Source organism: Electrophorus electricus, chromosome 19 (genome assembly GCF_041902795.1).
Source record: "Electrophorus electricus isolate QZ-2024a chromosome 19, ASM4190279v1, whole genome shotgun sequence".
Classification (NCBI taxonomy): domain Eukaryota; kingdom Metazoa; phylum Chordata; class Actinopteri; order Gymnotiformes; family Gymnotidae; genus Electrophorus; species Electrophorus electricus.
In genome coordinates, this window is record NC_137515.1 from 8092047 (window position 1) to 8117355 (window position 25309).

General features: G+C 42.7%; 1 protein-coding gene and 2 pseudogenes across 1 annotated transcript; all 3 read right to left on the reverse strand.

Moving 5' to 3' along the window:
* Window positions 1-234: 234 nt before the first annotated feature.
* LOC113576427 (uncharacterized) lies at window positions 235-23638 on the reverse strand. The gene is made up of 30 exons (XM_081702753.1): window positions 23509-23638; window positions 23291-23405; window positions 23017-23182; window positions 22567-22706; window positions 22267-22342; window positions 21828-21961; window positions 18454-18552; window positions 18099-18222; window positions 17564-17742; window positions 17059-17207; window positions 16548-16738; window positions 16097-16205; window positions 15006-15703; window positions 14675-14754; window positions 14117-14217; window positions 13782-14006; window positions 13148-13227; window positions 12519-12629; window positions 12265-12355; window positions 10164-10239; window positions 6953-7143; window positions 6193-6332; window positions 5597-5753; window positions 4955-5104; window positions 4618-4728; window positions 4440-4494; window positions 4190-4297; window positions 945-1051; window positions 671-737; window positions 235-371 (listed from the first exon to the last, which is right to left on the reverse strand). Exons 1-30 carry the CDS (start codon window positions 23636-23638, stop codon window positions 275-277), a joined length of 4257 nt encoding a protein of 1418 aa, XP_081558879.1. The 3' UTR covers window positions 235-274.
* LOC113575978 (uncharacterized) lies at window positions 7918-9455 on the reverse strand (annotated as a pseudogene).
* On the reverse strand, window positions 9454-9981 carry LOC145652417 (zinc finger and BTB domain-containing protein 11-like; annotated as a pseudogene).
* Window positions 23639-25309: the final 1671 nt, after the last annotated feature.

Genomic DNA, 25309 nt, shown 5'->3' on the forward strand with positions numbered 1-25309 from the left:
AAAACTCAAAAGTACTGTGTAGCCTCTAGGCATTTGGCAACTGTACAAGCAACAGTAAAACAAACAAACAAAAAAGCCTAGAAGACCTGTGTGGGACTACCTCATAAATCCTAACACAAATGAATTCACTAGCAGTAAGAACTAAAGCCCCTCACTTCCAATGAGTAGCCACATTAGCAACTGTTGGAGTAAGGCATACAAAGGGTTAACACTGTAGGGGTTAGGAATGGAAGCTGGCTGCCTCAGAGCTTCTATGCAAATGGAATGGGATGTCTCACTCTGGGTTCCTACAGGGGTGTGCAACTTCCACACACACCGCTTGGGCTGTCTCACTTTGTGTTCTAACAGGGGTGTGCTCCAAGATGATCACTCTGTAGAGCATAGGACAAACATATTTATATCCTGCATGACTAGGTGAACCATGATGACAGCCAATTGAAAATATAACCCTGAACGTTTTTAAGGTTTATAAATTCATAATGTCCTGTTGACAGTTCAAATGCAAAAATACTCAAATCCACTGTGTACAGATATCTTACTGCCTTGTACAATTCCCCCTGTTCACTGAGAGGCCATTATTACCTAAAATATGGAGTTTTAGAATATGTTGCACCATATCTTTAGAGAGCTTTTTAAAATGGAGTGTTAAGATGGTTTTATGATTTTGTACCTGTGTGGTTGCCTCCATGCAATGTGGCTTGCTGTCTCTGTTGTTTCCCCCTGTTCATTTGCATTACCTATAGGAAATAAACAGTTACAATAAAGCAAACACAGTAAGCAAAGTTACAATAAACAGTTACAACAAGCAGTTACAATAAACATATAGTCACAGTAAACAGTCTAAACCATTGCATTCCATATGGTACGTGGACAAATTCTGTACTTATGAAAACAGGCAGTGTTTTACATGTTCGGGAGCTGCCAGATCCCACGTGTTAAGGTACCTGAGGAGATTTTGTCACTGAACTCTGCTCCTTTTCCAGCTGCCATCCCTCTGCTGTCTCCACCTGGGCAGCCTGACCCCTTCCTCAGCTCACTAGTCTCATGAAGCCTGGAACCAACAGAGAGCAGTTCCCAATTCCCACTCAGACTGGCCATATGCCTTTCTGCATTCCTTATATATTTCTGGTTTAAGTGCAGTAGCTACTGCTTCTGTCTTTTGGCTATGATCAAGAGGTAGAGACAATGAAAAACACCTTTGCATTGTGGCCCTGGTTGCCATCACTCTGAGAGGTAAATTGTCTTTCGTGGCAGACTTTGTCACACTGGACTTCATTTTGTGATTTCTTTAAGGTAATAATACCAGCAAGAAAGCAACCTATGTGGGTAAGTACAAAATTTATTTTCTTTTCCTTTTCACTTTGTTATATTACAGAGCCTTCATAGAATTTTAGTATTTACTGCTGATAAATATGCCCCAAGGTACAGCTGCCCCGCACTGACACCTCCACCTCCTCCTCCTCAGGCTGTGCATCCACTTGTTCAACACACCTTGCAGGTGGAGCCAATGACATCTGTCATTAGCATTTACATCCTGCTTGACTAGCAGAACCATGAAGAAAACAGATATAGCGTTAGCCAGTTGAAAATCTATAACCCTTAAAATTATTAAGGTTTAGAATTGTTCATAACGTCCTGTTAACAGTTCAAATGCAAAAATACTCAAATCAACTTTGTTCTATTATAGAGCCTTTTTAGAATTTTAGTATTTACTGATGATAATTGTTTTAGTGTTTTTACTTGGGCAATAGCTTGTGAGGTCTCAAACCATGTCAGCTGGTTGAGGCACCACAGCGTGCGCTTTCTATTTAAAGAGGTTGAAGCTCCTGAGGATGTCTAAAGCTGGACTTCTCCAGGAATCTTAGTTAAAAGACCCTCACCTTAAAACCAATAGCTTTGAATTGTTTGTTGGCTCTGCCTGGGAACAAGGGCTTCAATGTTACCTTCCTCTAATCTTTTCTGCTACAAGACTTTTGGCTTAAGGTTCAAGACATGTAAAGACCAGTTTTCCTTGTTCAAGGTGGAAATACTTTCTGACAACTCGCATAAAGTGGTGTTTGTTAGGATGTTCAATGAAACTGTAACAGAAGATATTATTACATGGCTGGCGAGATTTTGCACGCTGAAAAGCCAACCTATGAAGCTGGTGCATGGAGAGTTCGCATTCAACAATGGGAAAACACGACCAGGTACCTGGGCCTGAAGCATCTGCCATCAATGATAGTGCTGGGGGAAACCCATGGTTACATTTTCTATCAGGGTATGCCCAAACTGTGCGGCAAGTTGGGGCACCTAGCTCACATGTGGGAACAGCATCCCATTGGCAGGAGGTGCAACCTCTGTTTAGGAGCAAGCCATCACTCCAGGGACTTCTTGAAGTCTTTTGCCAACAAGCTCAAAGCTAAGAAACTAGCTGCATAGAGATGTGGCATGCAGGAGAAAGAGAAGTAGAAAGAGGACGGGAAGGTCATTGAGGTTTTGGTGGGAAAAGGCGTTTCCCAGCCATGCACAGGGACTGAACATGAAAGAGACAGTGGAGGTAATACCCAGGCAGAATACGAGGAATGCAGGAATTGGTGGCCACATCTCCGACATAGGAACAGGAAAAGGAACACGAAGAGGTGGTGAAGATGAATAAGGAAGGAGAGGATGAGGAAGAGATGCCCTTCTTCTTGGTAACAGTGCCAGTGGTAACTGTGGACTCCAATGGCAGTGAGATAATGAACTCACACCCACAGACTGTATATACAATGAACCGTATGTCACCACTGACTCCAATTGTGAATTTTTGAAGCCATCAACATGGCTGACATGGGAGCTGCCATCTTGGGCACACTTGTGTGGTAGATGAAAATTGGAGCCAGAGCATGTGCAGCCACATTTGTTAGTGCGTGCCCCCTCTCTTAATGCTGGGAGCAAATACAACATAACAACAAAAGAATATGTTCTTATACATTAGTTAGAGATCCATGGTCATCCATAATAAACATGTGCCTTAATTTCCATCAACTGTATTCTGGAATGAAACCCTTCTTGAAACTCTTCTTAATCACAAAAATATCTAGCAATTTAGCTAGCAATATTTCTGACATTTAACATTAGCAAGCTAGCTAAATAACCTTGCATTGCTTACACTTTCAGTCAAGATTGGATATTTAATATTCGCCTATTATAAGTTAATTATAGGACATCTTTCACATTATATATTTAATATGACCCGATGAACAATATTTTACTCAACCTGAAGTAAAGTTTTAGGCCAAGCGCTTCAGCGATGTTTCAACAAACTAGCTAGCGTTAGCTAGCAAGCAAGCTAACTACATGCCAACACTGGGGAAGTCAACGCTAGCAGCTGGCTAATTAGATAGTTAGCTAGCTACCTTTGCAAACTGAAAAGAATTTGACCCCAAGACATTGCTTTACGTCAAAAATGTCAATTCGAATAGTCAACATTATTAACACAGTGAAGGGTATTTAAAAAAAAAAAGTCAAGTGAAGTTTAATAGAGCTGACGTTGAGTTAGCTGCCTGTGCGTTCACGTTTGACCATCAGTATCAATAAACAGCCAGTCGCTGGCAATCACCTCATCTCCACAACCCTTTAAGTATCATCAAATAACTTCTATATAAAACCTGTTTATCATAAAGAAAAATACTGGGAGATGGGACCTTACAGAAGTGACAGACAATTGTCAAAAAGATTATTAATGTGTAATTTGAACTGAGTTTGTCTTCTAAGGCGTTCATTTACATGGGAATACGTGGGGTTAAAAGTTATCTTAAAAAAAAAAAAGAAAAAAAAAAAAAAAGTCGTACCTCTCATTTTTGTCGTTAAAACCATAAACATTAAGCATGTTAAAATCCCTCCCTAAAAACATTTTAAAAGGGCAGTAGGCATATATAGACTGATTCCAGAACAAAAACAAACCTCTCTTCTATTCCAGCTACATGTAAGCAGAGCAAAAAGAATCCTTTTTTTCTATTCCAGCTACATGTAACCAGAACAAGAACAATGGTTGTTTAAAGTGCAGAAGACATATATAGACTGATTCCAGAGAACAAAAACAATCAATCCTCTTTTCTATTTCAGCTACATTTAACCTGAACTTGTGTAACTACTAAACAATTAATCCTGAAAAATGGATGTAAAATAGAGGCTAAGTGAGATGCTAGTCTAGAGTAACACCCACACTAACTTATCCTCTGAACAGGCCTGTGGGTCTCCTGTGGCTCTCTCGCTATCCACAGTCTCCCCAAATGAAAGCCCATCCAGGACTCTGTCCAGGGTGGAATGTGCTCTGTTGGGTCACAGCAGAGGTCAGAGTTCACATTGCTTTTAATTTAACCAGAACAAGATAAAAGAAAATCATTTGAAGTTCTTAAAGTTTTGTCTTGACAAAATAATACATGTGATATGAAGACTGTGTAAAAGAGATCTACCTTTGAGTTTCCTGTAATGCCTCAGGACTGTGTGAGGGTTTGCCGTTATCCAGTCCTGTAAATGCAAATGGTGTTCCATTACTTTGTTAATAGCAGTGTAAAATGCAGTGTATGTGCTTCATAGGAGGTCAAAAGTTATCATTATTTTTCAGTTCAGTTACACCACTTTCAGCGAGACCTAGCTTGTGTTTGTCTGTGCCCAAGAGTTCTTCCTCAAATGACTCCTGGTGGTCCTCAGGGTTTGACTGCTCTTCACACTCTTCCTCTTCATCTAACACATCACTGTCCTCTGTAGAGAAACATCAAACACTTTATCAAGAAATAATTTTTTACTCTGCTAGCTCAGCTGCCCTGTTCTAACACAGTAACATAATTACATATTCTATGTTTTTCCAGATTAATCCATCCAGATGCACAGGAGTCTTTGTCACTACAGAGAGTGTGTGAGGTTAAGTTGATGTGAGGGTGAAAGCTGAACACAGTGGTAAGGAAGACCTGCATGGTGCCCTGCTTACCGTCCAGTCCTACTGCTAGGAGATGGGCGGGGGCTGCGTCCAGGGAGGGCATAGAACTGCGAGACGTGGAGTGCCCCGAGGCACAGCTGTCCCGCACCGACTCCTCCTTCTCCTCCTCTTCAGGCTGCGCTTCCACTAGCTCAACGCACCCTGTAGGTGGAGCCGATGACAGCTGTTACTTCCACAAAGAGTTTGGAGATAACTGATTGGTGGTGTGTTTTCATATCTGGCACAGAGTGTGGGCCTGTAGTATGTTGTGTTGTTTTTGAGACTGTACAAGTGTGCATATATGGGCTGTGGTGTTATTTTGTGTTGTGCTACTTGTGTAACTGGGGCAGTGTGTCTGTGTGGGGTGATGTTTTGTGCTGCGTGTTAGTGTGTTGTGTTGTGCTGTTTGCAGGCCTGGGCCAGTGTGTTCATGTTGGGTGTTGTGTTGTTTGTGTGGCTGTGGCAGTGTGATGGGTTGTGTTGTATGGTATTTTGTTGTGTTGTTTATGTGCTGGGGACAGTGCTTGTATGGGGGTTTTGTGTTGTTTGTGTGCCTGTGGCAGTGTGATGGGTTGTGTTGTATGGTACTGTATTATGTTATTTGCATGCCTGGGGCAGTGTGAGTATGCGGAGTAGTGTGTATGGCTTACGTGCCTGGAGCAGTGTTTGTTTGCTGGCTGTGGGCCTGGGCTCTGCTCTCGACACTGTGCTTGGTCTCTGAACTGACTGGGGTAGAGGGGGCCTCTGTCCCTTCCTGAGACAGCTCCCTCACTTCAGCACACTGTAGGATGCTAGACTCTAATGGATCTGTCTGAACATAAAAGGTCAGACAGCACAGGTGGGTCAAGGGGAACTTGTCTTGAGGGGGAGATACAAGTCTTAGGTTTAAAAAGCCAAACACAATGTACACTCTAATGGCCCAGAAACACAAAACAACATACACTCTAATGGCCCAGAAACACAACACAATATATATACTCTTAAGAGTATATAAACACAAAACATTATGCACTCCAATAGCCTGGAAACACAACACAATATACACTGTAATGGCCTGGAAACACAACATAATATGCATTCTTATAACCTGGAAACACAACACAGTATATACTCTAACATCCTGTGCTGCAGAGTGACAGTCACTCAGTACTGCAGAACTTCAGTTTTTTACTGGCTCATTTTGATGTGTTGTTATCCTTCTGCAAAATGTGTGATATGGGTGGAAGATAAAGCTGAAAGCCAGTGCTGACCCTGTATCTGGCTCCCAGGCTGGCAGTGGTGTAGGCCCCAGTGCAGGGAGACCCAGAGGGAGATGTAGCCAGTGCCCCCTGCAGGTAAGGAAGAGGATCCATACCTACCCACTCCTTCCCATGTGGGCTACGTCCAGGGCCTGTGACAAGCACACTGTTACTGATTCTCGCAGCGTTGCCCCATTACACATTTAATATATACATCTCATATGAGTACCTGTGTGTGTGCGCCAGTGTGTGCGTGTTTGTGTGTATACCTGTGTGTGTCTCTGTACCTGCTTGTGTGCCTGTGTATACACTCCTAGGCCAAAAATGGCACAAACCTTAAATTAAATGCAGTAGACCTAACAACAAAGCATTGCTCATAAAATTAACAAGAACTTTAAAAATGCTCCCCTGAGAACAGTACTACCATTTGCTCCTCACTGCTCGTAGCTGCAGTGAACTGTTGTGGAGAAAGGCTGAAAACAGGGAAATTCACTTCTATTGTCTTCTTATACACAAATATAAAATCATGAAAAATGTTTGTTTTGATATAAAATTAAAATAACACATATCTACATGTCTGGGTGTTCAAACCTTCATGATTATTTGCTGTTGAGGCCATTAAAGGCTTAATTTTGTGCAATTTTGGGTTTGGCCCATTTTATCTGCCCAGAAGTGTACTTGTGTCTGTGCTTGTGTACACCAATGTACATGCACACCTGTGTTTGTGTGTACCTGACTGTGTGTCTGTATGTGTACCTGTGTGTATATGTACCTGTGTTTGCACCAGCATGTGTGCCTGGGCTGCGGGGGGTACTGTTGCGTCGGGGAAAGCCTCTGCTGGTTGGGCTGCAGAGGGATCCATCTAGTCCCGCCCACTGCTGCTGCCCTGTCCACTGCTGCTTCTGGTCAGGTGAGCAGGTTATGCTGGAGAGCTCATCTATGTCAGCCAGGTCCTGAACGTGACTGCGCCAGAGTCCAGACACAGAGGTAAAGACATCAGCATCCACCTCTAGTCACTGAGATGGGGTGCAGCAAGTGCCCTTACTGTGCTGTGTTTTTGTTATTTCCAATATAAGGCTTATCCCAACAAAAAATATTTTATTTGGTTTATTTATCTCCAATGATATTATCTGTTTGTACCACACTGTAGAACAGACAACCACCAGTCAGATTGTCCCTCCACAACGTCCAATATAGGTTTCAAAATTTCAACTCAAAAAAACCCAAAAGCTATCCATTCATAGACATGTATAGACATTTTAACTAACTGGCTAAAAAAGCTATTTTTGTACATAAGAGCTGACTTTCTATTGAGTTTTGTGCTAGATTATATTGTAAACTATTGGTATGTTAATCACTTTATTTTGCTGTATGTACAGTATACACATCACATACACATAATTGCTGCTAGGTGAAGAAGCAAATATATGCACTCCTGCCAAGGAGTGGCAAGCCATGAACACTCACAAAGTGTCAACATTACATTTTATAACAAAAATAAATGTGCAACTTCTTTACAATCTATCTGCATCAGTGCTACACAGTGTAGGCAAGGAGCTAATTTGAGTGCTACCATCTAAGACGGCATCTGTGACCACGCTACCGATCCGTGCTTTTCCCATTCTTGAGGCATATCCCTGTCATTCCACCTCTTCCACATGGGCCGCCTCCACCTCCATGGTCTGGATGATGTTGGCGGCCTCCTCCACCTTTACCCTAGCCTGCTGTGCCAGGGCGTCATTCACTATAGCATGCTGCTGCTGTCGGCTCGGCAGCCCCATCACTGATGCCCTCCACAGCCTTGGTACCCCCTGAGCTGATGAGCTGAGAGAACTTCCTGCTGCATTGTTCACAATCTCAATCCAGGTTCTGCTTAACACAGCTCTTCTTTACATGAGGAGCCTTCTTCACGCTTCACCCAAACAGAGCCTTCTCAAAGAACTCCTTCCTACACACTAACACCTGCACGGTTCTGCCACAATGTGTGAAGTGATGTGCGAGGCTGTGGCTTATTTAGGCTGATGTTTGTTTGATTGTCTGCTCAGTCTGGGTGCCCGATGGAATGATGCTCCACATGTTGTGCATAAGTATTTCAAGTTTGGTTTATTTGTCACATACATAGTCATACACAGTACAACACGCAGTGAAATGGTGAATATTTCGATTCACCTGTGTGGATGCTGGTGTGCTTCTCCAGGCTTCTCTGCGTGATGAAGCTCTTTGTGCGCACACAGTGCTATGGAAGCACCCGGCCGAACTGTGCAGCACCCGGTGAATCTTCGGGCTGCGCTTGGTGGTAGTTCAGGCCGTGTCGTTCACCATGTGGATAAGCAGTGAGTACAGCATGAGCAGCATCTGGCCACAAATATTGCACACAAACTTGTGCTTGTTACAGCCTGGGCCATGCACCCTCTGCTCATCAGTATCTTGGGTGTCTTCAGTGTTCTCCTCGTTCTCAAGCCTTGTGTGGAGACGAAAAACTCACCTCATCAAGCACTTTCTCAGGAATCTCTTATTAAGGTCAATGCTTTCTTACTCTGCTTTCTTCTCCTCTTCTCCTGCATCTAAACCACTCTCGCAACCGTCATCTGCATTGGTTTCACTTAGAGGTGGAGGGGGAAGTACCTGCTTTACCTTAGAGGGTCTGCATGGCTTTCTTTTCTAAGGTGCAGGTGCTGGGGGTGTTGATGGTAGTGCAGATGGCTCAAACCTCAGGCATGGGCCGTTGTCCAGGCTCCCCCTGGACAACGGGAGCTGATGTTGCATCTGGGTGGATCTTCTCTGTGGGAGGCACCTTGCCTGGATCTACAATATTAGGACAAGCACTAGGTTCCATGCACTCTGCAACTTTTGTGTCCCCTACCTGTGGTTTTCCACTATCCAGGTGGCTTGAACCTTAGTCAGGGACTCGCTTGAGCCAGGTTGCCCAGAGTGATTGACCACAGTCAGCCTCTTTGACTTGGTTGATGTGGGTCACTACATCCATGTACTTGCATTTGTGTAACCACAGTCGTCGTCTCTCGATCCACTGTTGCTCCTACCAGCAAAGCCCGAGATTCAGCCATCCCATCCTCACCTGCTGTAACGGTGTTGAACTGCCCATCTTCGGGTGGTCCCATGTGGCTGACCACTGTCTGGCCTTCACTCTGCATGGCCACCACGTACGCCCCGGACTCCACAGAAGCGACTGGCCGAGAGCTCATCGCTTGGCTGGTCACCACCATGTGGACATCTCCTCACTGGTACACCATCAGCTTCTGCCTGATTAAACTCATCATCAAGCTCCTCATCATCATTATCTTTATCCTCTTTCTCACTCACACTGGCAGCAACCTTTTGTTGAACTGGCTGTTGAAGAGTTGCTTACCCCAGGCCTTCTTCAGTGCAGACTCTCCCACGGTCTTGTTTGTTTTGGCACTGACACTCCCTTATGTAATCCTTTACATGTTACAGGTAAATAATAACTCTCCACCAGTATTTTTGGAGAAATTGTTTCCCAAGTTAGTTGCAGGTTGAGGTGCTCTCCTCCAGAGCTAATATACACATGATCGATGAGTTTATTCTGCCGCTCGGCCTGCAGCCCTACTTCCAACTCAGTGAATTCATTGGTGAATTCAGAGGCCCTTTTGTTGCCTCTAATACTAAAGAATTCTGCCTCAAGCAGTATGAAGCAGCTGCCTTGTGGATCTTTCTCTTGGTGTTGCCATGGAGGCCTGCCACATATGGCTCCCGCTTGTCGTTCAAATACCGTTGGATAGCTATGCAGCTTTCCTCACCTGATAAGTGGCACTTATGTGACATAAATAACCCATGTAAGCTGAAAGGAGAGGCCCCTTCTTACTTAAAGTTCATAAGGGTATTTTTTAACCTTTTTCAATTTGCATAGTCTATTTAGAAAATGATCCAGTGTAAGATTTTCAAATGTTTTCCAATGTGGAACTGCTGTTCGTGACCATGTGAACTTGCATGAAACGTGTTCTTACCTGCTGGTAGGTAAGGGGTCCTGCCCAGAGGCACTGGGAACTCCTACTATCTGCTTCTCATAGCCAGGCTGAACCGCTAGATAAACCACATACAGTTAATACAGGAAAGAACATATTGCAAAATGTTGTAACTGAACACTCATAAACCACACGTATATCATAACTCTGCCTGATAAAATGAGCAGGAAGTGCAAATACAATGTAGGTGATTCTAATAAAGTGAGTGGAGCTTTTCCTCTGCCTTCATATAAATGATGAGTGAACTGAAGAGAACAGAAGAAGGAGCCTGTAGTTGTGGATCCTGTATTCGTGAAGGCTTTAGTGGGGTAGGTGGTAGTGGTGTTGGCAGTAATGGCATAGGGTGTGGTTGTGTAGAGTACAGTGGTGTAGTCAGCAGTGGTGAAGGCTGTAGTGGTGTAAGGTATAGGCAGAAGTGATGCACATGCAGTGGTGTAAGCTGTGGTCCTGTGGGGTGTAGTGGTTTTGGTAGTAGTGGTATAGGGTGTATTGTGTAGGCAGTGAGGTTGTAGGCTGTAATGGGGTTATTATTAAACAAATGTGAATTCCAGCAGTAAAGATAAAATGTTTTTGTTTTTATAATAAAAATCTGACTGCTCCATTAACACCTTGTTAGACATGACATCAAACCTAAATGGCTTATTCTTTAATATTGGAAGGAAGCCATTATTATCACTCCATTCACAGACACTGTTAGACAAAACATGGGGCAAAACAGTCAACAAAAATGATGTGTCAACAAAATAAAAGTATTTATTAACAATTTTTTTTAAAATGTTCAATCTATAAATGGTCTTTTACAGATAAAAGATCAAATCACAGGCTGGTTAACTCAATCAGCAGCAAGTGCTGGATGTTTAATATTGCTCCATGTAGGTAGACAATAGAGTGCATTTCAGTTTCACAACCCACATCCATCTACTACACTTATCAGCATATATTTTACAAATGAGTGTAGGCTTTTAGTGATATATTCCTGTTTTATAGCAGTTAGAGTTCATGTTGTAGTAGTGTAGTAGTGTAGGCAGCAGTAGCGTAGGGTATAATGGTGCATGGTGTAGGCAGTAGTAGTGTAGGCTATAATGGTGTAGGGTGTATTGGTGTAGGCAGTAGTAGTGTAGGGTATTATGGTGTATGGTGTAGGCAGTAGTAGTGTAGGGTATAATGGTGTAGGGTGTAGTGGTGTAGGCAGTAGTAGTGTAGGGTAAAGTGGTGTAGGGTGTAGTGGTATAGGCAGTAGTAGTGTAGGATATTATGGTGTAGGGTGTAGTGGTGTAGGCAGTAGTAGTGTAGGGTATTATAGTGTATGGTGTAGGCAGTAGTAGTGTAGGGTATAATGGTGCATGGTGTAGGCAGTAGTAGTGTAGGGTATAATGGTGTAGGGTGTATTGGTGTAGGCAGTAGTAGTGTAGGGTATTATGGTGTAGGGTGTATTGGTGTAGGCAGTAGTAGTGTAGGGTATTATGGTGTAGGGTGTAGTGGTGTAGGCAGTAGTAGTGTAGGGTAAAGTGGTGTAGGGTGTAGTGGTATAGGCAGTAGTAGTGTAGGATATTATGGTGTAGGGTGTAGTGGTGTAGGCAGTAGTAGTGTAGGGTATTATAGTGTATGGTGTAGGCAGTAGTAGGGTAGGGTATTATGGTGTATGGTGTAGGCAGTAGTAGTGTAGGGTATAATGGTGTAGGGTGTAGTGGTGTAGGCAGTAGTAGTGTAGGGTAAAATGGTGTAGGGTGTAGTGGTATAGGCAGTAGTAGTGTAGGATATTATGGTGTAGGGTGTAGTGGTGTAGGCAGTAGTAATGTAGGGTATAATGGTGTAGTGGTGTAGGCAATAATATTGTAGGGTATAATGGTGTAGTGGTGTAGGCAGTAGTAGTGTAGGGTATAATGGTGTAGTGTTGTAGGGTGTAGTGGTATAGGCAGTAGTAATGTAGGGTATTATGGTGTAGGGTGTAGTGGTGTAGGCAGTAGGAGTGTAGGGTATTATAGTGTATGGTGTAGGCAGTAGTAGTGTAGGGTATAATGGTGTAGGGTGTAGTGGTGTAGGCAGTATTATTGTAGGGTGTAGCGGTGTAGGCAGTTCCTACCCCTGGCCTCCACCACTGGGCTGTCAGCAACTATCATGGTACGGCGACACACCTCCATCGTGACATCCAAGTCCTCCTCTGAGCTAAGAGTCTGACACAGCAAGCATCCTTCATTCACTGTATTAAATTTACAGTTTAGACTGCTACATATCTCATATCCTCTCAGTTTTGTGTAATTGTTCATTTCAAAGTGTCTATGCAGATGAAAAGTAACTCCCTCTACAGCTCTGACCCTGTGCTCCTAAGACGGTCACCTGTGAGTCCTCTTCAGAAGCATCTGTACTATCTGTCTCATGTTCTGCAGTGTAGAACATGCAGGAAACTTCAACAGGTGTCTGTTTGCAGTTTGTCTCTGGAAGCTTGTTCTGCTGACAAGGATAACTGTTCATTGCCCACTAATCTTAACCCACAAGCCAATACTTACAAATACAGATTTATAGCCTGCATTATATACAAACTGACCAGTGGTGCCATGCTCAGTTTTCAGTCAGTAAGTGAAGTTAGTTTCTCTCATTCATCTTAATTTGTTAAACTGAAAGTATCTCATTCTGTTTTAAAACATAAGTAATATCTAAATTATGGAAACCTTAATGGCCACAAGATAAAAGTACTATTTGTTTCACAAACCTACAGCAAATATTTTCCTGTTTGTTTTCTTGTACTGAGCGCAACTACACACCTTTTGATTTTCATTGAGAAAACTTTAGTGGCCACAAAAAGACATCAAGCACTTAGTAGTCAATAGTAAATAGAAATAAAAACAGATATTTATTTTGCATCTTGACAGAGAAACTAACAAGGTCACAAACACATTTCCAAGTTCTTTCTTCTCATTTCTCATCCTTTGTGTGTATGTGTGTGTGTCAGTGCAGTGATGTTTTACCTCGCACACACTGCTGGGCAGAGAAACGGCTTGGCTCACAGTGTGGAAGTCTGTGCTCCCCTCACTCTCACTGGGGACATCTAGTGTGAAAAAGGAGGAAATAACAAGAATGTGTTTTTAGAATGCAGACCACGCCTTCAAGTAGTGGTCGGAATGGAGGTGAATGTGTGACTTCAGGAAGTTGAGAACTTGAATGAACTTTGCACTGAGGTTCTGAGATGCCGCCGTATGTGGGAGGCCCACCTACTGAAAGATGGAGAGAGAGAAGCAGGAAGAGGCATAAAGCAGAGAGGAGACAGCAAAGAAAAGGGTGCTAAGTTTGTTACGGATAAGGGGGGAAGTTGGGGAGTATAAACTGGATGGAGGAAAGATGGAGTATCAGGCATGGTCCTTCTCCCAAATTTCAGTTACTCAGTATGAACGAAAATTCCATCAGGAAAAAAGAATTCCTTATAATTGCAATAGTGCTAAATCACTAAAAAGCACATTTTCTGTTCAACGTAGACATTAATAAGTGTTATCAGTACAGACACCATACATTGTACTGATGACTCTGAGTGTCTGTACATGATTCTATGCATTATCCTCAGTAGTAGTAGAAGTGTTTCCAGGATGCAGAGAAAACCAGGCCCACCTGCAGGGCTTTTAAACAGCTGCTCCAGCACTGGGCCTTGCTCATGGCTACGGTCTTCTATCTCACACCGCTGGACACTGTGGCGGTTGCTGTGTCCCAGAGGATCCTGTCTGGCCAGCAGGGGGAGCTGCTCCTCCACCTCCTCACTCTGACTGCAGCTCACAGGACGTGCTGGAGTCCCCAGTCTGCCCTGGGTCATCAGCGCCACCACCTTTCTCACCTCACCTTTTCAGGTACACACACATACAGCTACACACAAGCTGCGAGCTGCACATATGGCCTTACACAAAAATTATAAGTACACGGAAATAGTTTAGCAGATATTGGAATCTCACAGGTCCATTTCGGCATGGTCTGGCAGGTTAGGTGGATGTGCTGAGGTGTGGCTCTCTCCTGGTGTTCACATATGTGTGAGGATCCATATGGCCTGACATGACTAAGAAACAGATGTTCTCTTTTTTCTGCCAATACTCAGAGATTGGGTTATAGAATAGCATGCATGTGTACTATTGAGCGCTGTGTGTACATGTGAGTTTGTCTGAGTGTGTATGGAATTAATCAGCCTGTGTGAGATACTGAGCCTTGTGGGTATTTGTGTTATTGAAAATCATGTGGTACTGAGCTGTGTGTGTATATGTGTGTGTGGTACTGAGTGTGTGTGTGTGTGTGTGTGTGTGTGTGAGTGGTGTTGCGTTTGTCTGTGTGTGTGTGTGTGTGTGTGTGTGTGAGTGGTGTTGCGTTTGTCTGTGTGTGTGTGTGTGTGTGTGTGTGTGAGTGGTGTTGCGTTTGTCTGTGTGTGTGTGTGTGTGTGTGTGTGTGTGTGTGTGAGCGGTGTTGAGTTTGTCTGTGTGTGTTTCTGAGTGTGTGTGTGTGGTAGTGAACTAGGTCTGTACCTGTCTGTCTGCTCTGTGCTCCTGAGTCCTGGTTTCTGTCTGTCTCCTCCCTGGTGTCTTCTGCTCGCCCCTCTGTCGCTCTGAGAAACATTTTTATCAAACAAAGAAAAATCGTCCCCCATATTCTACACTGCAGAGGACCTGAAACCTTAATTCCATCTACTTTCATACAGGTGGGTTTGACACTATGCAACCCTGTCTAGCTAAGCCTAACCCCAACTAATCTCATTCCACTTCAAGTAACAAATTATCAAACCAATTTTCAACGTGAGTTTTAACTTCTGACGTTGTTAGCAGCGCATTAGCATTAGCCGTTCTGAGTGTAATATACCTCATCAGTACTGAAGCCCTCCTCTCCAGCAGAGCAGTAGTGACTGACCTCGTCGTCTACACTGGCTCCCAGCGCCTGCCAGCCTCCAGCCAGCCCCTCCACTGCCCATCCACGCTCCTGGAGCTCCAGCTGGGGTCTGTAAGTAGATGGAGGCCCTACGGCCTTCAGCACGAGCACCCCGCTCTTGCTCCGCCTCCCCACACCATCAACCTCATCATTACCGCTGGGGAGAGTGTGCGACCATTCGGAGTGCGCACCACCCTCCAGCCCAAGCTCGGCACTCTCCAGGCTGCTCTGCACCTGCTGCAGGAGCACCTGGGACACTTTCAGGTTGAGCACAATGGAGCCGATGTGCTCCGAGCTGGAGAGGGCGACATGGGTTCCCAGATCCTCACTAGTGCTGCTGCTGGACCATAGATACTCAGAGCTGCCTGCTTCAGCTGAAGGGGTGTGTATCGACAGGCGCCAGTTCTCCAGAGGAAGGATATCATGGTAGGAGATGTCCCGATGAAGTGCTTCATAGTATGGGATGCTTTCTACCTCGTCACTTTGGAGACTTCCAGGAGAACTCTGGGAGGGTTTTCCTTCTGCCTCTTTCTCCAGAAGGCTATCCAGGTGCTGGATCTGGTCCTGAATCTCCATCTCCATCTCCGCGGACGGCTGAGCTGAGGGAGGGGCCACTTTCACAAAACTCCACTCTAATATAAGATATACAAAGTGTAAAAATGGAGTCCCCAAAACTGAGATGGAGAACCACTGTCTTGTGGTGAACTCCAACATCCAACACCTAACCCAGTGTGAGAACACTCCAATATCCAACACCTAACCCAGTGTGAGAACATTCCAATATCCAACACCTAACCCAGTGTGAGAACACTCCAGCATCCAACACCTAACTCAGTGCAAGAACATGACTGCTCTCCCTGTGAATGAATCCCATTACCTTGGTGTTAGCAAATCAACCTGGTCTGCGAAGTGAGCTATGGAGTACTTCACCATTCAACTTTCTCACCCAGTGTAGGAATGCTCAAACATCCAACAGCTGGGCTGCTAAAACATCCTGAAGAGGTTCTGAAATGGTGGCAGCTCACCTGGTACCTCAGGATGTCTGTCCTGTTTGAGGCCGCTGCTCCATCTGGACATGCTCAGCCCAGCCGACAGGGGGCCCTCACCAACTTTCCTCTCTTTCCTACTCAGCTCCTGGAAAAGGGCATATCTCTCACTGCCATAATACCACAGCGAGAGCAAAGCCAGCACTGCATGCTGATTCAGGTTTGTTCCAGTCCCCAGGCAACTCTACCCCCCCCCCCCCTTGCTCTACAGCAGAAGGCTGCAGAACTCCTGATCACCTGACACAGGTGTGTGCCACATGTGCATTAGGCAGGAGTCTCTGAAGTCTGGATATGTCCCAAACAGACCTGTCATTCACCCATAATTGAGCTATAATTGTGTAAAAACTTAATTTCCACTATAAGTTCCTCAAATACTGTGTGGTAAAATGAGATTGTAGAATCCCAAGATAAACTATCATTTTGGACCGACCTGGAGGTCCGATCGTAGCATATATCGGAGGTCCTGCAGGCTGCAGGTCCTGTTCTCTGCATGGGGCTGTAAGCCGCTCTGTAGTAGTGTGTAGTAGGGTTGAGGCACAGCTGGATCTGCACACAGAGCCTGACCTGCATCCACAGCTTGCTTTATACAGCGTGGATTCACTGAGCCCCATGGAACTGCATCTGATCATGAGACAACCCACAGCCCTCAGAATCATGTCTGAACATTACACAACCCACACCCCTTAAAACTGCATGTGAATGCTACAGCACCCACAATAATTATCATCATACAATAACATAATAAACACTGATGAGAAAGAGAACTGAATGACTGAAAAATCATGACACAAATGACTTTAAATGACAAAATGTGGTAAGGAACGTAACATTTTCACCAATCAGAATTTAAAAGGTTTCTAGGAATCATTACTGTTTTATAAGTGCTCTGTGTGTATGTGTGTGTGTGTGTGTGTGTGTGTGTCAGAGAGAGAGAAATGTACCAGTGTATATCTCCTGTATGAGGGTGCAGAGGCTGTAGAGATCAGCTTTCCCTGTACATGCTCTTCTCCTGATTACCTCTGGAGCTGCCCAATTATACAGCCCTACAGGCAGTGGTAGGGGAGGCCCGTTACCTTGGTGACAGTCCTCACTGCAGTATGTAAAACAGAGACAACATGACTAGCTCAGCATAGCCCCTCTAAAACAAAAACCTTTCAGTGAAAGTATACCCAATATTTTGGTTATTAAGCAAAAAGCATCTTCAAACATAACACAGTCGGGTAAAAGTACTTCTCCCAAAAAGCTCATGATATGACTTCAGATATTTGACTGAAGTGTTTATTTGGTGTTCAGCTGGAGCAGTGTTAAGGTGTCCAGCAGATTTAGTGTTCAGGTGTTCAGAAGATGTAGGGCACCAAATTCATGCTATGTATGGTGTGAAGGTCGAAGGCGATAAGGATACTCGCAGATTAGGATGCTCAATAGCTGAAGTGTTCTGGGATTTACCTAGGCACCATGAAGCCAAGGCCAGTGACCTTTGCAACCCCTGGGTACGCAAGGAGGACACAGTGTGAGGAGAGGGCCCGCAGGACCAGTGCTCGGCCCTGCAGGTACAGCAGAGCCTCACACACCTGCAGCACCACCCCCAACGCCTCCCACACCTGCAGCACAGGAAACTCCGCTCGCTGCTCCACCCACACACACAACACAAAACACATGTTCAGACTCAGGGTGTAATAAGTAGATCACCAGATTTCAATGTAACAGCTAAACGTTGAAATAACTGGGGCAACGTTAATGTTCAAGTGATTTTTGCCTGACCCCAGAGATACAAGGCTAACACATGTAAGGGAGAACAAGTTAAAGGTGACCAGAAATAAACAATAAAATTTTAATCACTGTACTTCATTCCTGCATGTATTAAAAGAAAACACTATTGGTCCTCGCAGTGCTACAACAGGGTGGGCTGGTGACTGAATGAGTGAGTGAATGAGTTGTGGATGCGTGAGTGAGTTAGTGAGTGAATGAATGAGTGAGGTACCCTATGGTACAGCAGACCATACAGGGAGTCCATATGCACTCTCTCATACACCAGTTTACTCTGATGCAGGTCAGAAGACATGCTCACTGCCATCAGCTGCAGCAGGTGTGGGTGGAACAGCCGACTGCAACAAACACAAAAATACGCACGCACACACACCTTTGCTACATGGCGAAGACTAAACAAGGTTACTGATATCATAAAGCCTAGGACATTTTATAGCTACTGAACACACAGTGTGATAAAATCACAATACATCTTTACAGTTAGTCTTTGCCAGGGAGAGATTCAGGTGAATCATTACTAGTACACACCAGGAAGAAACAATAGTAATATTCCAGATTTATCATCATACCAGCAGTACTCCAGCTCTGTGATAAGCAGGTCCAGGTAGCCATCAAGATCTGGACTCTGCAGCTCTTTCACTGACACCCGGCACCCTCTCCAGCTGTAGCTGTGAGCAGAGTACAGACCACTCACCACTGCATACTTTTTGCTAATACCTCCTAAAAGTATACTCCATCATGAAATCTCAAAAAACATATTTTGTTCAGAGTGTTTTAAAAGTGGTTTTAGTGTGTGCCGGGGTAAAGGATGGCATACATAAATGCATCATCAGTAAAATGTTATTAAAAAAATACAAATAAAATAAACAAAATAAATAAATCATCATATTTACCTAGAACCATTCTCCCTCAGACCAAAATCTCAAGGTTCTCAATTAACTAATTAGACTAAATTTAATTACTAAAAATTAAATGAAAGATATGGTATGCTATAATGCATTCTTTTTAGGCACTGTCAACTCAACTTCATTGATGTTGACAAACTGGTTGCAATTGATTAGATATGATCTGTACCAGGAAAAAACTTCATTGGCAGGTTAAAACATTGAGCAATTGCAGAGCTGCACACACAATACATTCAGAAAAGGTTCCAATTCTGACATTTATAGGAAAGTAAGGACCCTTAAATATCTGAGGAATCAGTTTTAATAAGTGAAAATATTTTTTAAATGTGTTAGATAATAAAGGTAATAACAATATGTAACAATGTAACAACAATGTAATTAATGTGTAATAATTTAATAACACACTAATAATGTAATAGTTGTGTTGTTATTACATAAGAGTTTTGTATTTCAAACTACAAATTACATCATTATTACTGTTATTACATACACATTATTACAGCACTGTTACATTTTTACAATGTGTTATTACATAATTAACACCTTGTTATTACATTGTTATAAAATTTTATTACATTGTTATATTGTTGTTACACACTATTACACTTATTACTGTTATTACATAGTTATTTTACAGTTAGTATGTTTTTACTGCACTGTCATTACATTGTTTTACAATTTGTTATAACATTATATCTTACCTGTGTTTTCTTGGTTTTATCTTTATCCAATCGTACACACCGTCTATGTTTATAAAGAGACATTACAGCAAACTTGACCTTTTGCTATGTCTGATCCTTAGCTTAATTTTGGAGCTGAGAATAACTATACTGAACATTCGCCGGTGTTAATGACACTTCGGGTCAGTTATGAGTTTTTTTCGTGGTGAGGAGATTGCACGCTTCTGGCGTTGGCACAGGAGGAAGCACAGGAGGAGAGCTGGTGTTTTTGTGCAGCTGAAGAGGCTACTAGGTGAACCACGACTCCGGCTGGACGGCGTTTCCTTGGCCGAGGCAGAGGATTTTAAATGGTACGAGGACTCAGCCGGAGAGTCATCATGAAGTTGGATAGGTTCGTTCGGACATTACAATGATTTTAAATCAACAAATTTTTTTATATTAAACGAAGGGGTGTCAATACCGATAATTTTTGAATTATTACATGCTCCTATAAAATGGAAGCTAGACAGTGCAAATTGGCCTTACTTAATGATCAAAGATCTTTCTTCATTAAAACTTATCTTATGAATGACTTTATATCTTCCCAAGACCTGGATGTTTTATTCACCATGGAAACCTAGCTCAGAGCAGGAGAAAAAAGCCAACTTGTTGAACTGTGTCTAGAGGATTACCAGTATTTGAATTTGAATCTAAATCCCAAATTTGCTCTAGATTTTTGTTTGTCACCATTGATCAGATTATAAATCCCTCCCCTTACTAGTCCATCTTCCAACATTGATTGCACTCATTTTTAAACATTTTTTGTAAACAAGGTTAGTGATTTAAGAACTAGAATTGATTCGTCGCCTAAACGTTCAATGGTTTTTCTCCCCCTTTGTAATAAGGTTATTTTTAATCAAATTGAACCAATTTCACTGGAGGATTTAGGTTCTAATGTGCAAGGTTGCATCCCTCCTCTTGCCCTTTTGATGTTATGCCATCCATTTTTAAAAAAAAGTTTTTGTCATTGGTTGCACTCTGCATACTACGTACTATAAATACATCACTTACTTCAGGTTGCATTCCTGACTTTTGTAAATAGGCTTGTGTAGAGCAGCTCCTGAATATAACAAACTATGATTTCTCAAACTGTAATGATTTTTAAATTAACATTTAGTTATAAGATTTTGGAAAAGGTTGTTTCGGTTGAACTATCATGCAGGTTTTTGAAGATAATACCACTCTGGTAAAATTTTAATCTGGAATGCATTCAAAACATAGAGTTTTAAATGATCGTTTAACACACACTGATGATGGTGAGGTTTCAGTCTGATTTTTTTTGGACCTTATCGCAGCCTTTGATGCCATTGACCATGGTATTTTATTGGAAAGGTTGAAACTGTGGGCTGGAATATCTGGGATGGCACTAAAATGGTTTTATTCCTATTTATCAAATAGAACTTTTGTAGTGTCTGTTGAAAAGAGAATGTCTGCCCCTGTCTCTGTTAATAGTAGGGTGCCTCAAAGTTCTATATCGGGTCCACATTTATTATTATTTATTATTACTTTCATTAGGATGAGAGCTGAGATTATTCTGAAAATGTATGAACTATACGGATATCATATTATAAGTAACTGTCATGGCACAGCCCCCTCCTCCTCAACTCCCCATGTGCTTGTGATGTCTTATTTGCGTTTGTCACCGCATGTCTACATGGCCATGCCCCTCCCTTTTAGTCGGCTGTGTGTTACACGTGTCCCTCGTTAGTTGTCGTTAACATGAATATTTAAGTCCTTGTGTACCAGACAGTCCTTGTCTGTGTCTGACCTCATGTAGGCCGCTGTTAGCCGCCTTATCGTATTTTGAGTCCTGTTTATCGCTTAGTACATTTTGTCTTGCTTTCATTTAGTGTCACTATTTGTGGGGGTTCTTTCAGTTTTTGTTACATGTATTAATAACTGTCTGTGATTGTACAACAATGCTCGTCTCTGCATCCTGCCTCGCTTCCCGCATTACAGTAAGAAGATATGCAAAAACAAAAAAAATACCCTTAGACTTCACAGGGTTAAACCTACCAACTAAAATTTTATGAACAACTGTGTTGATTGTTGCACTCGGTCTACTGCTCCTTATCAAGTTTCAAATTAAAACTGCACCCAAGAGCCCAATGGTGTCTGTGATTGCCACTGCATTAGCAACACACTAAAGTTTTTAGAAGTAATTTGTGATTTTGTAATTGACAACTATTTTGTCTATGGCAGATGCTGAATGATATGTTTTTTGTTTAGCACTAAAATATTCTTTTAAGACATGCTGGGTCTAGATACATATGACCAGTGCACTTGTTAATGTGATGAAGTAAACAGAAACGGGTGTACTTGGACATGTGGCTGAAGGGCCCGCAAGTGAACGAGTGTAGGGCTTCATCATCTGCCTGGGCCAATTCTGACTCGCTTATCAGCGGCACAGAGGCAAGCAGCCCTATAGGCTGCCTTGCCTTCTCGATACACAACTGTGGAAACAGAAAAGCTGTTCAGAACAAAGCAGCACAGCAAAAGTACAGGTTCTTACATATAAAAGGTATGATGAGTGCAGTAGAGCCTGCTTTCATGTACCTGTGATGTGGTTTACATTTGTCTAATTAATAGTTCAATGACAGTCAGTATGACTTCATTATTCATTATGATCTATGTCTTGCTAACTGCTTAATAAAAAGTTTAAATTGTTTCTGATACTAAGATAAGCTTTCTCTGGATTGTAAAATAATCCCACTGAATGGGGCATGTAAATAGGTATCTGATCAGAGTTAACACTTACTTTCCCATAGCCGAAACACTGCACCATGTCACAAAAAGACTTTTTGCTTAATTTCTTGTTAAGGAGGTCAGATCCCCTAAACAAAAAAATCACAGGTTAAATAGCAAAAAATGAATTACTTTTTCTATCACAATAAATGTAATATCACTATTCATATTGTATTTTAAAAAATTATCTCTGGTGTTCCTACCTTATCTTTCACCTATAGTTTTCAAACAAAGATACACTGGGTACATTATGAGTGGCTATGCTCATCATTCTCTGATACAGATGGGCACTAATGCACAGTATGTGACTCACCCTGGCCTGAGGAGCTCTAGCAGGGACGGAGAGCGCAGGAGTGTCTTCGATGAGGTAGGAGTGACTCGCCCGTTTCTGGGGTACTGTATCTGAGACAGACTCCGCATGTGGGACACACAACGCTTGAGAAAATCAAGCATCTAACATAACACGAAGGAAAACAGACACCTGAGGCACAGAGAGGTGGTTCAAATGGCATTATCAACAATGTGTGGGTACAGTAGGAGACCTCTGAGGTACACACTGGCTTATACTATATGAGGTATACTGACATGTCTAGCGACAATCTTAAGTCAATTCAGTCCCTTTTAATCTTTGTCATATATGTAATTTGCTGACAGAACAGATGACAGTAATGAGATCCTGAGAAACCGCACTGTTTTGTAATCAGATCTCTTTACAGACAGTCCTGTCTGAAGTGATGGCATACAGTACAGACACGGTACAGACCCTGGGGCTGTGTTCCTGAGCGCCTGCCTCTGCCCAGTCCCTGGGGGTCCTGCCTTGGTCATCGTGAACACGCAGGTCTCCTCCAGCATCCAACAGCTCACTCAGCAGCCAGGGATTACAGGAGAATACGGCGGCATGCACAGGAGTGCTCCTATCCCCACAGCGGCTGAAAAAAAACAGATACAGATCATCAGCGCTTGCAGTCGTACAGATGTTACTGGATCCAGAATGAAAGTGGTAAGCAGGCCATATATGGCTGAAAGTGCAGTCGTACTAATTTGGGTCAGCTCCATACTGAAGAAGAAGTTCTGCCACACCAGTGAAGCCCAGTAGGGAAGCGCAGAACAGTGGCGTCTGACCGAGGTGGTTCACACAGTCCACATCCACCCCTTCAAAAAAATCAGTGCACATCACTTACACATCTAAAATTCTGCAAACTGTAAAATACCTAAGAAATTCTCAAAACACGCCTGAAAAGAAATTGTCAGATACCTTTCTTAAGCAGTTTCTCTACTTTGTGTAAGTTTCTCTCAAGTGTGCATTTGTGAAGTTGAGCAGGCAGCCCTCCCGTTTTTACAGTGCCCAGACGCACTGGGCAGGGCAGAGGCTGTACTCCCGTCATTTCTGCAGTCCTCTAAAGTCCTAACATGACTTGTCGTCTATATGAAATCTCGCATAACATGGCTGATATTTTCAATGGGAGCATACAAGCTTTCTCTGAGTATTTGGTGATGTCGTTTGTTAGCTGAATTAGCTAAAGATAGCATAACATTATTTTGCCCTGAATTACCTAGCCAAGAGGCTAGCGATAGCAAAGTAGCCCAATCAGATAGCAGTAAATTTGCACGGTTAGCTATTTCTTGCCCATTGCATTGTATTATATATCCTAAATGCTAGCTGGCGATAATCTTACCGCGAATTTTAAGTTTTGTAATTTGGACCAGTTAACGTTAGCTATCTTGGCTAGATAACAAACTGGCTAAAGTTAACGTAATAGTAATTTTATAAAGAACCAGCTATCCGACAATCAAACCGTTGTAGTTAGTTACTTCATTTAAATATCTTCTAGCTTCCACACAGGATACGTTAATTGACCGCTTTAACATGACAAAGATTGCAAGTTAAAAGCGACATTCGAGGCTGGCAAACTGACTTCTTCGGTCATGCTCTCACTAATAGCGGGCTAGCTAATTCTCTTGAGAAAATCATACTGCAGGCTAGTTTGATTTATACCGTTGAATATTATGCACAAATACAACTGTTTTCCGAGATCAGATTTTGTCCTCCAGTGGCGGGTTTCTGAAATGTGTGGGTGTTGTTACCACAGACTTCATTCCCAAAAAACTTCTGTATCTTATGTATGTATGTATGTATGAATAGATGAATGGATGGATGGATGGATGGATGGATGGATAGATAGATGGATATGTATTTTTAACTCAGTATATAAATCTGAATGTAGGGTTTATTGAAGCAAACTACAATGTCTACCCACAATAATTAAAGCCTAAGACATTAGTGAGTTTTCTGAAGCATCTGACAATGTTCTCAAGGACTAAGTAAAGCCAAAGGCCCACAGTCTGTAAGATGTAATGAACAATACGTTATGTATACCACCAAAAGTAGTAAGCAATATTTAAGAAAGTGATTATTTATTTCTTTTTCTTTTTTACATTTGTTTACAAAATTACATGTGAGCCCAGCTGCGATGGATTGGTGCCCATGAAGAAGATTAATGACTGAATGAATTGAATGAATGGAGGAATTAATGAAAGTTACGTGTGAGAATGGAGATTTGCATATTTTGCTGCAAATCCCTACTTTACCTCTGGTAGTCGTCAAGTCCCGCTGTCTATAAATGTTGCATATGGGTGTACACATGGATCAAAACCTATGCAAATATACACTCAACATACTCACATTTCAACCAGTTTTTAGGTACACACCATTTGTAAATAAAGTGCAAAAGCATTTGAGTTCCTAGTTAACATCATCTGTTTAGGACCTGAAGGAGTGAAATGTAAATTTCCATCACAAAGAAGGCGCAGCAGAGGATGTACTTTCTACACCAGCTGAGGAATGACAACCTGCCCAACCTGCTGTGTCAGTTCTACAGAGTCATCACTGAAGCCATTCTCTGCACATCCATCACTGTCTGGTTTGGCTCTGCCACCCAGCATCACAAGTCCAGACTCCAGAGTGGATCACTGGTACCAGCCTGCCCTCCCTCCAGGACCTGTACTCTTCCCATGCCAGGAAACAGGCAGGAAGTATTACTGGGGACCCCGCACAC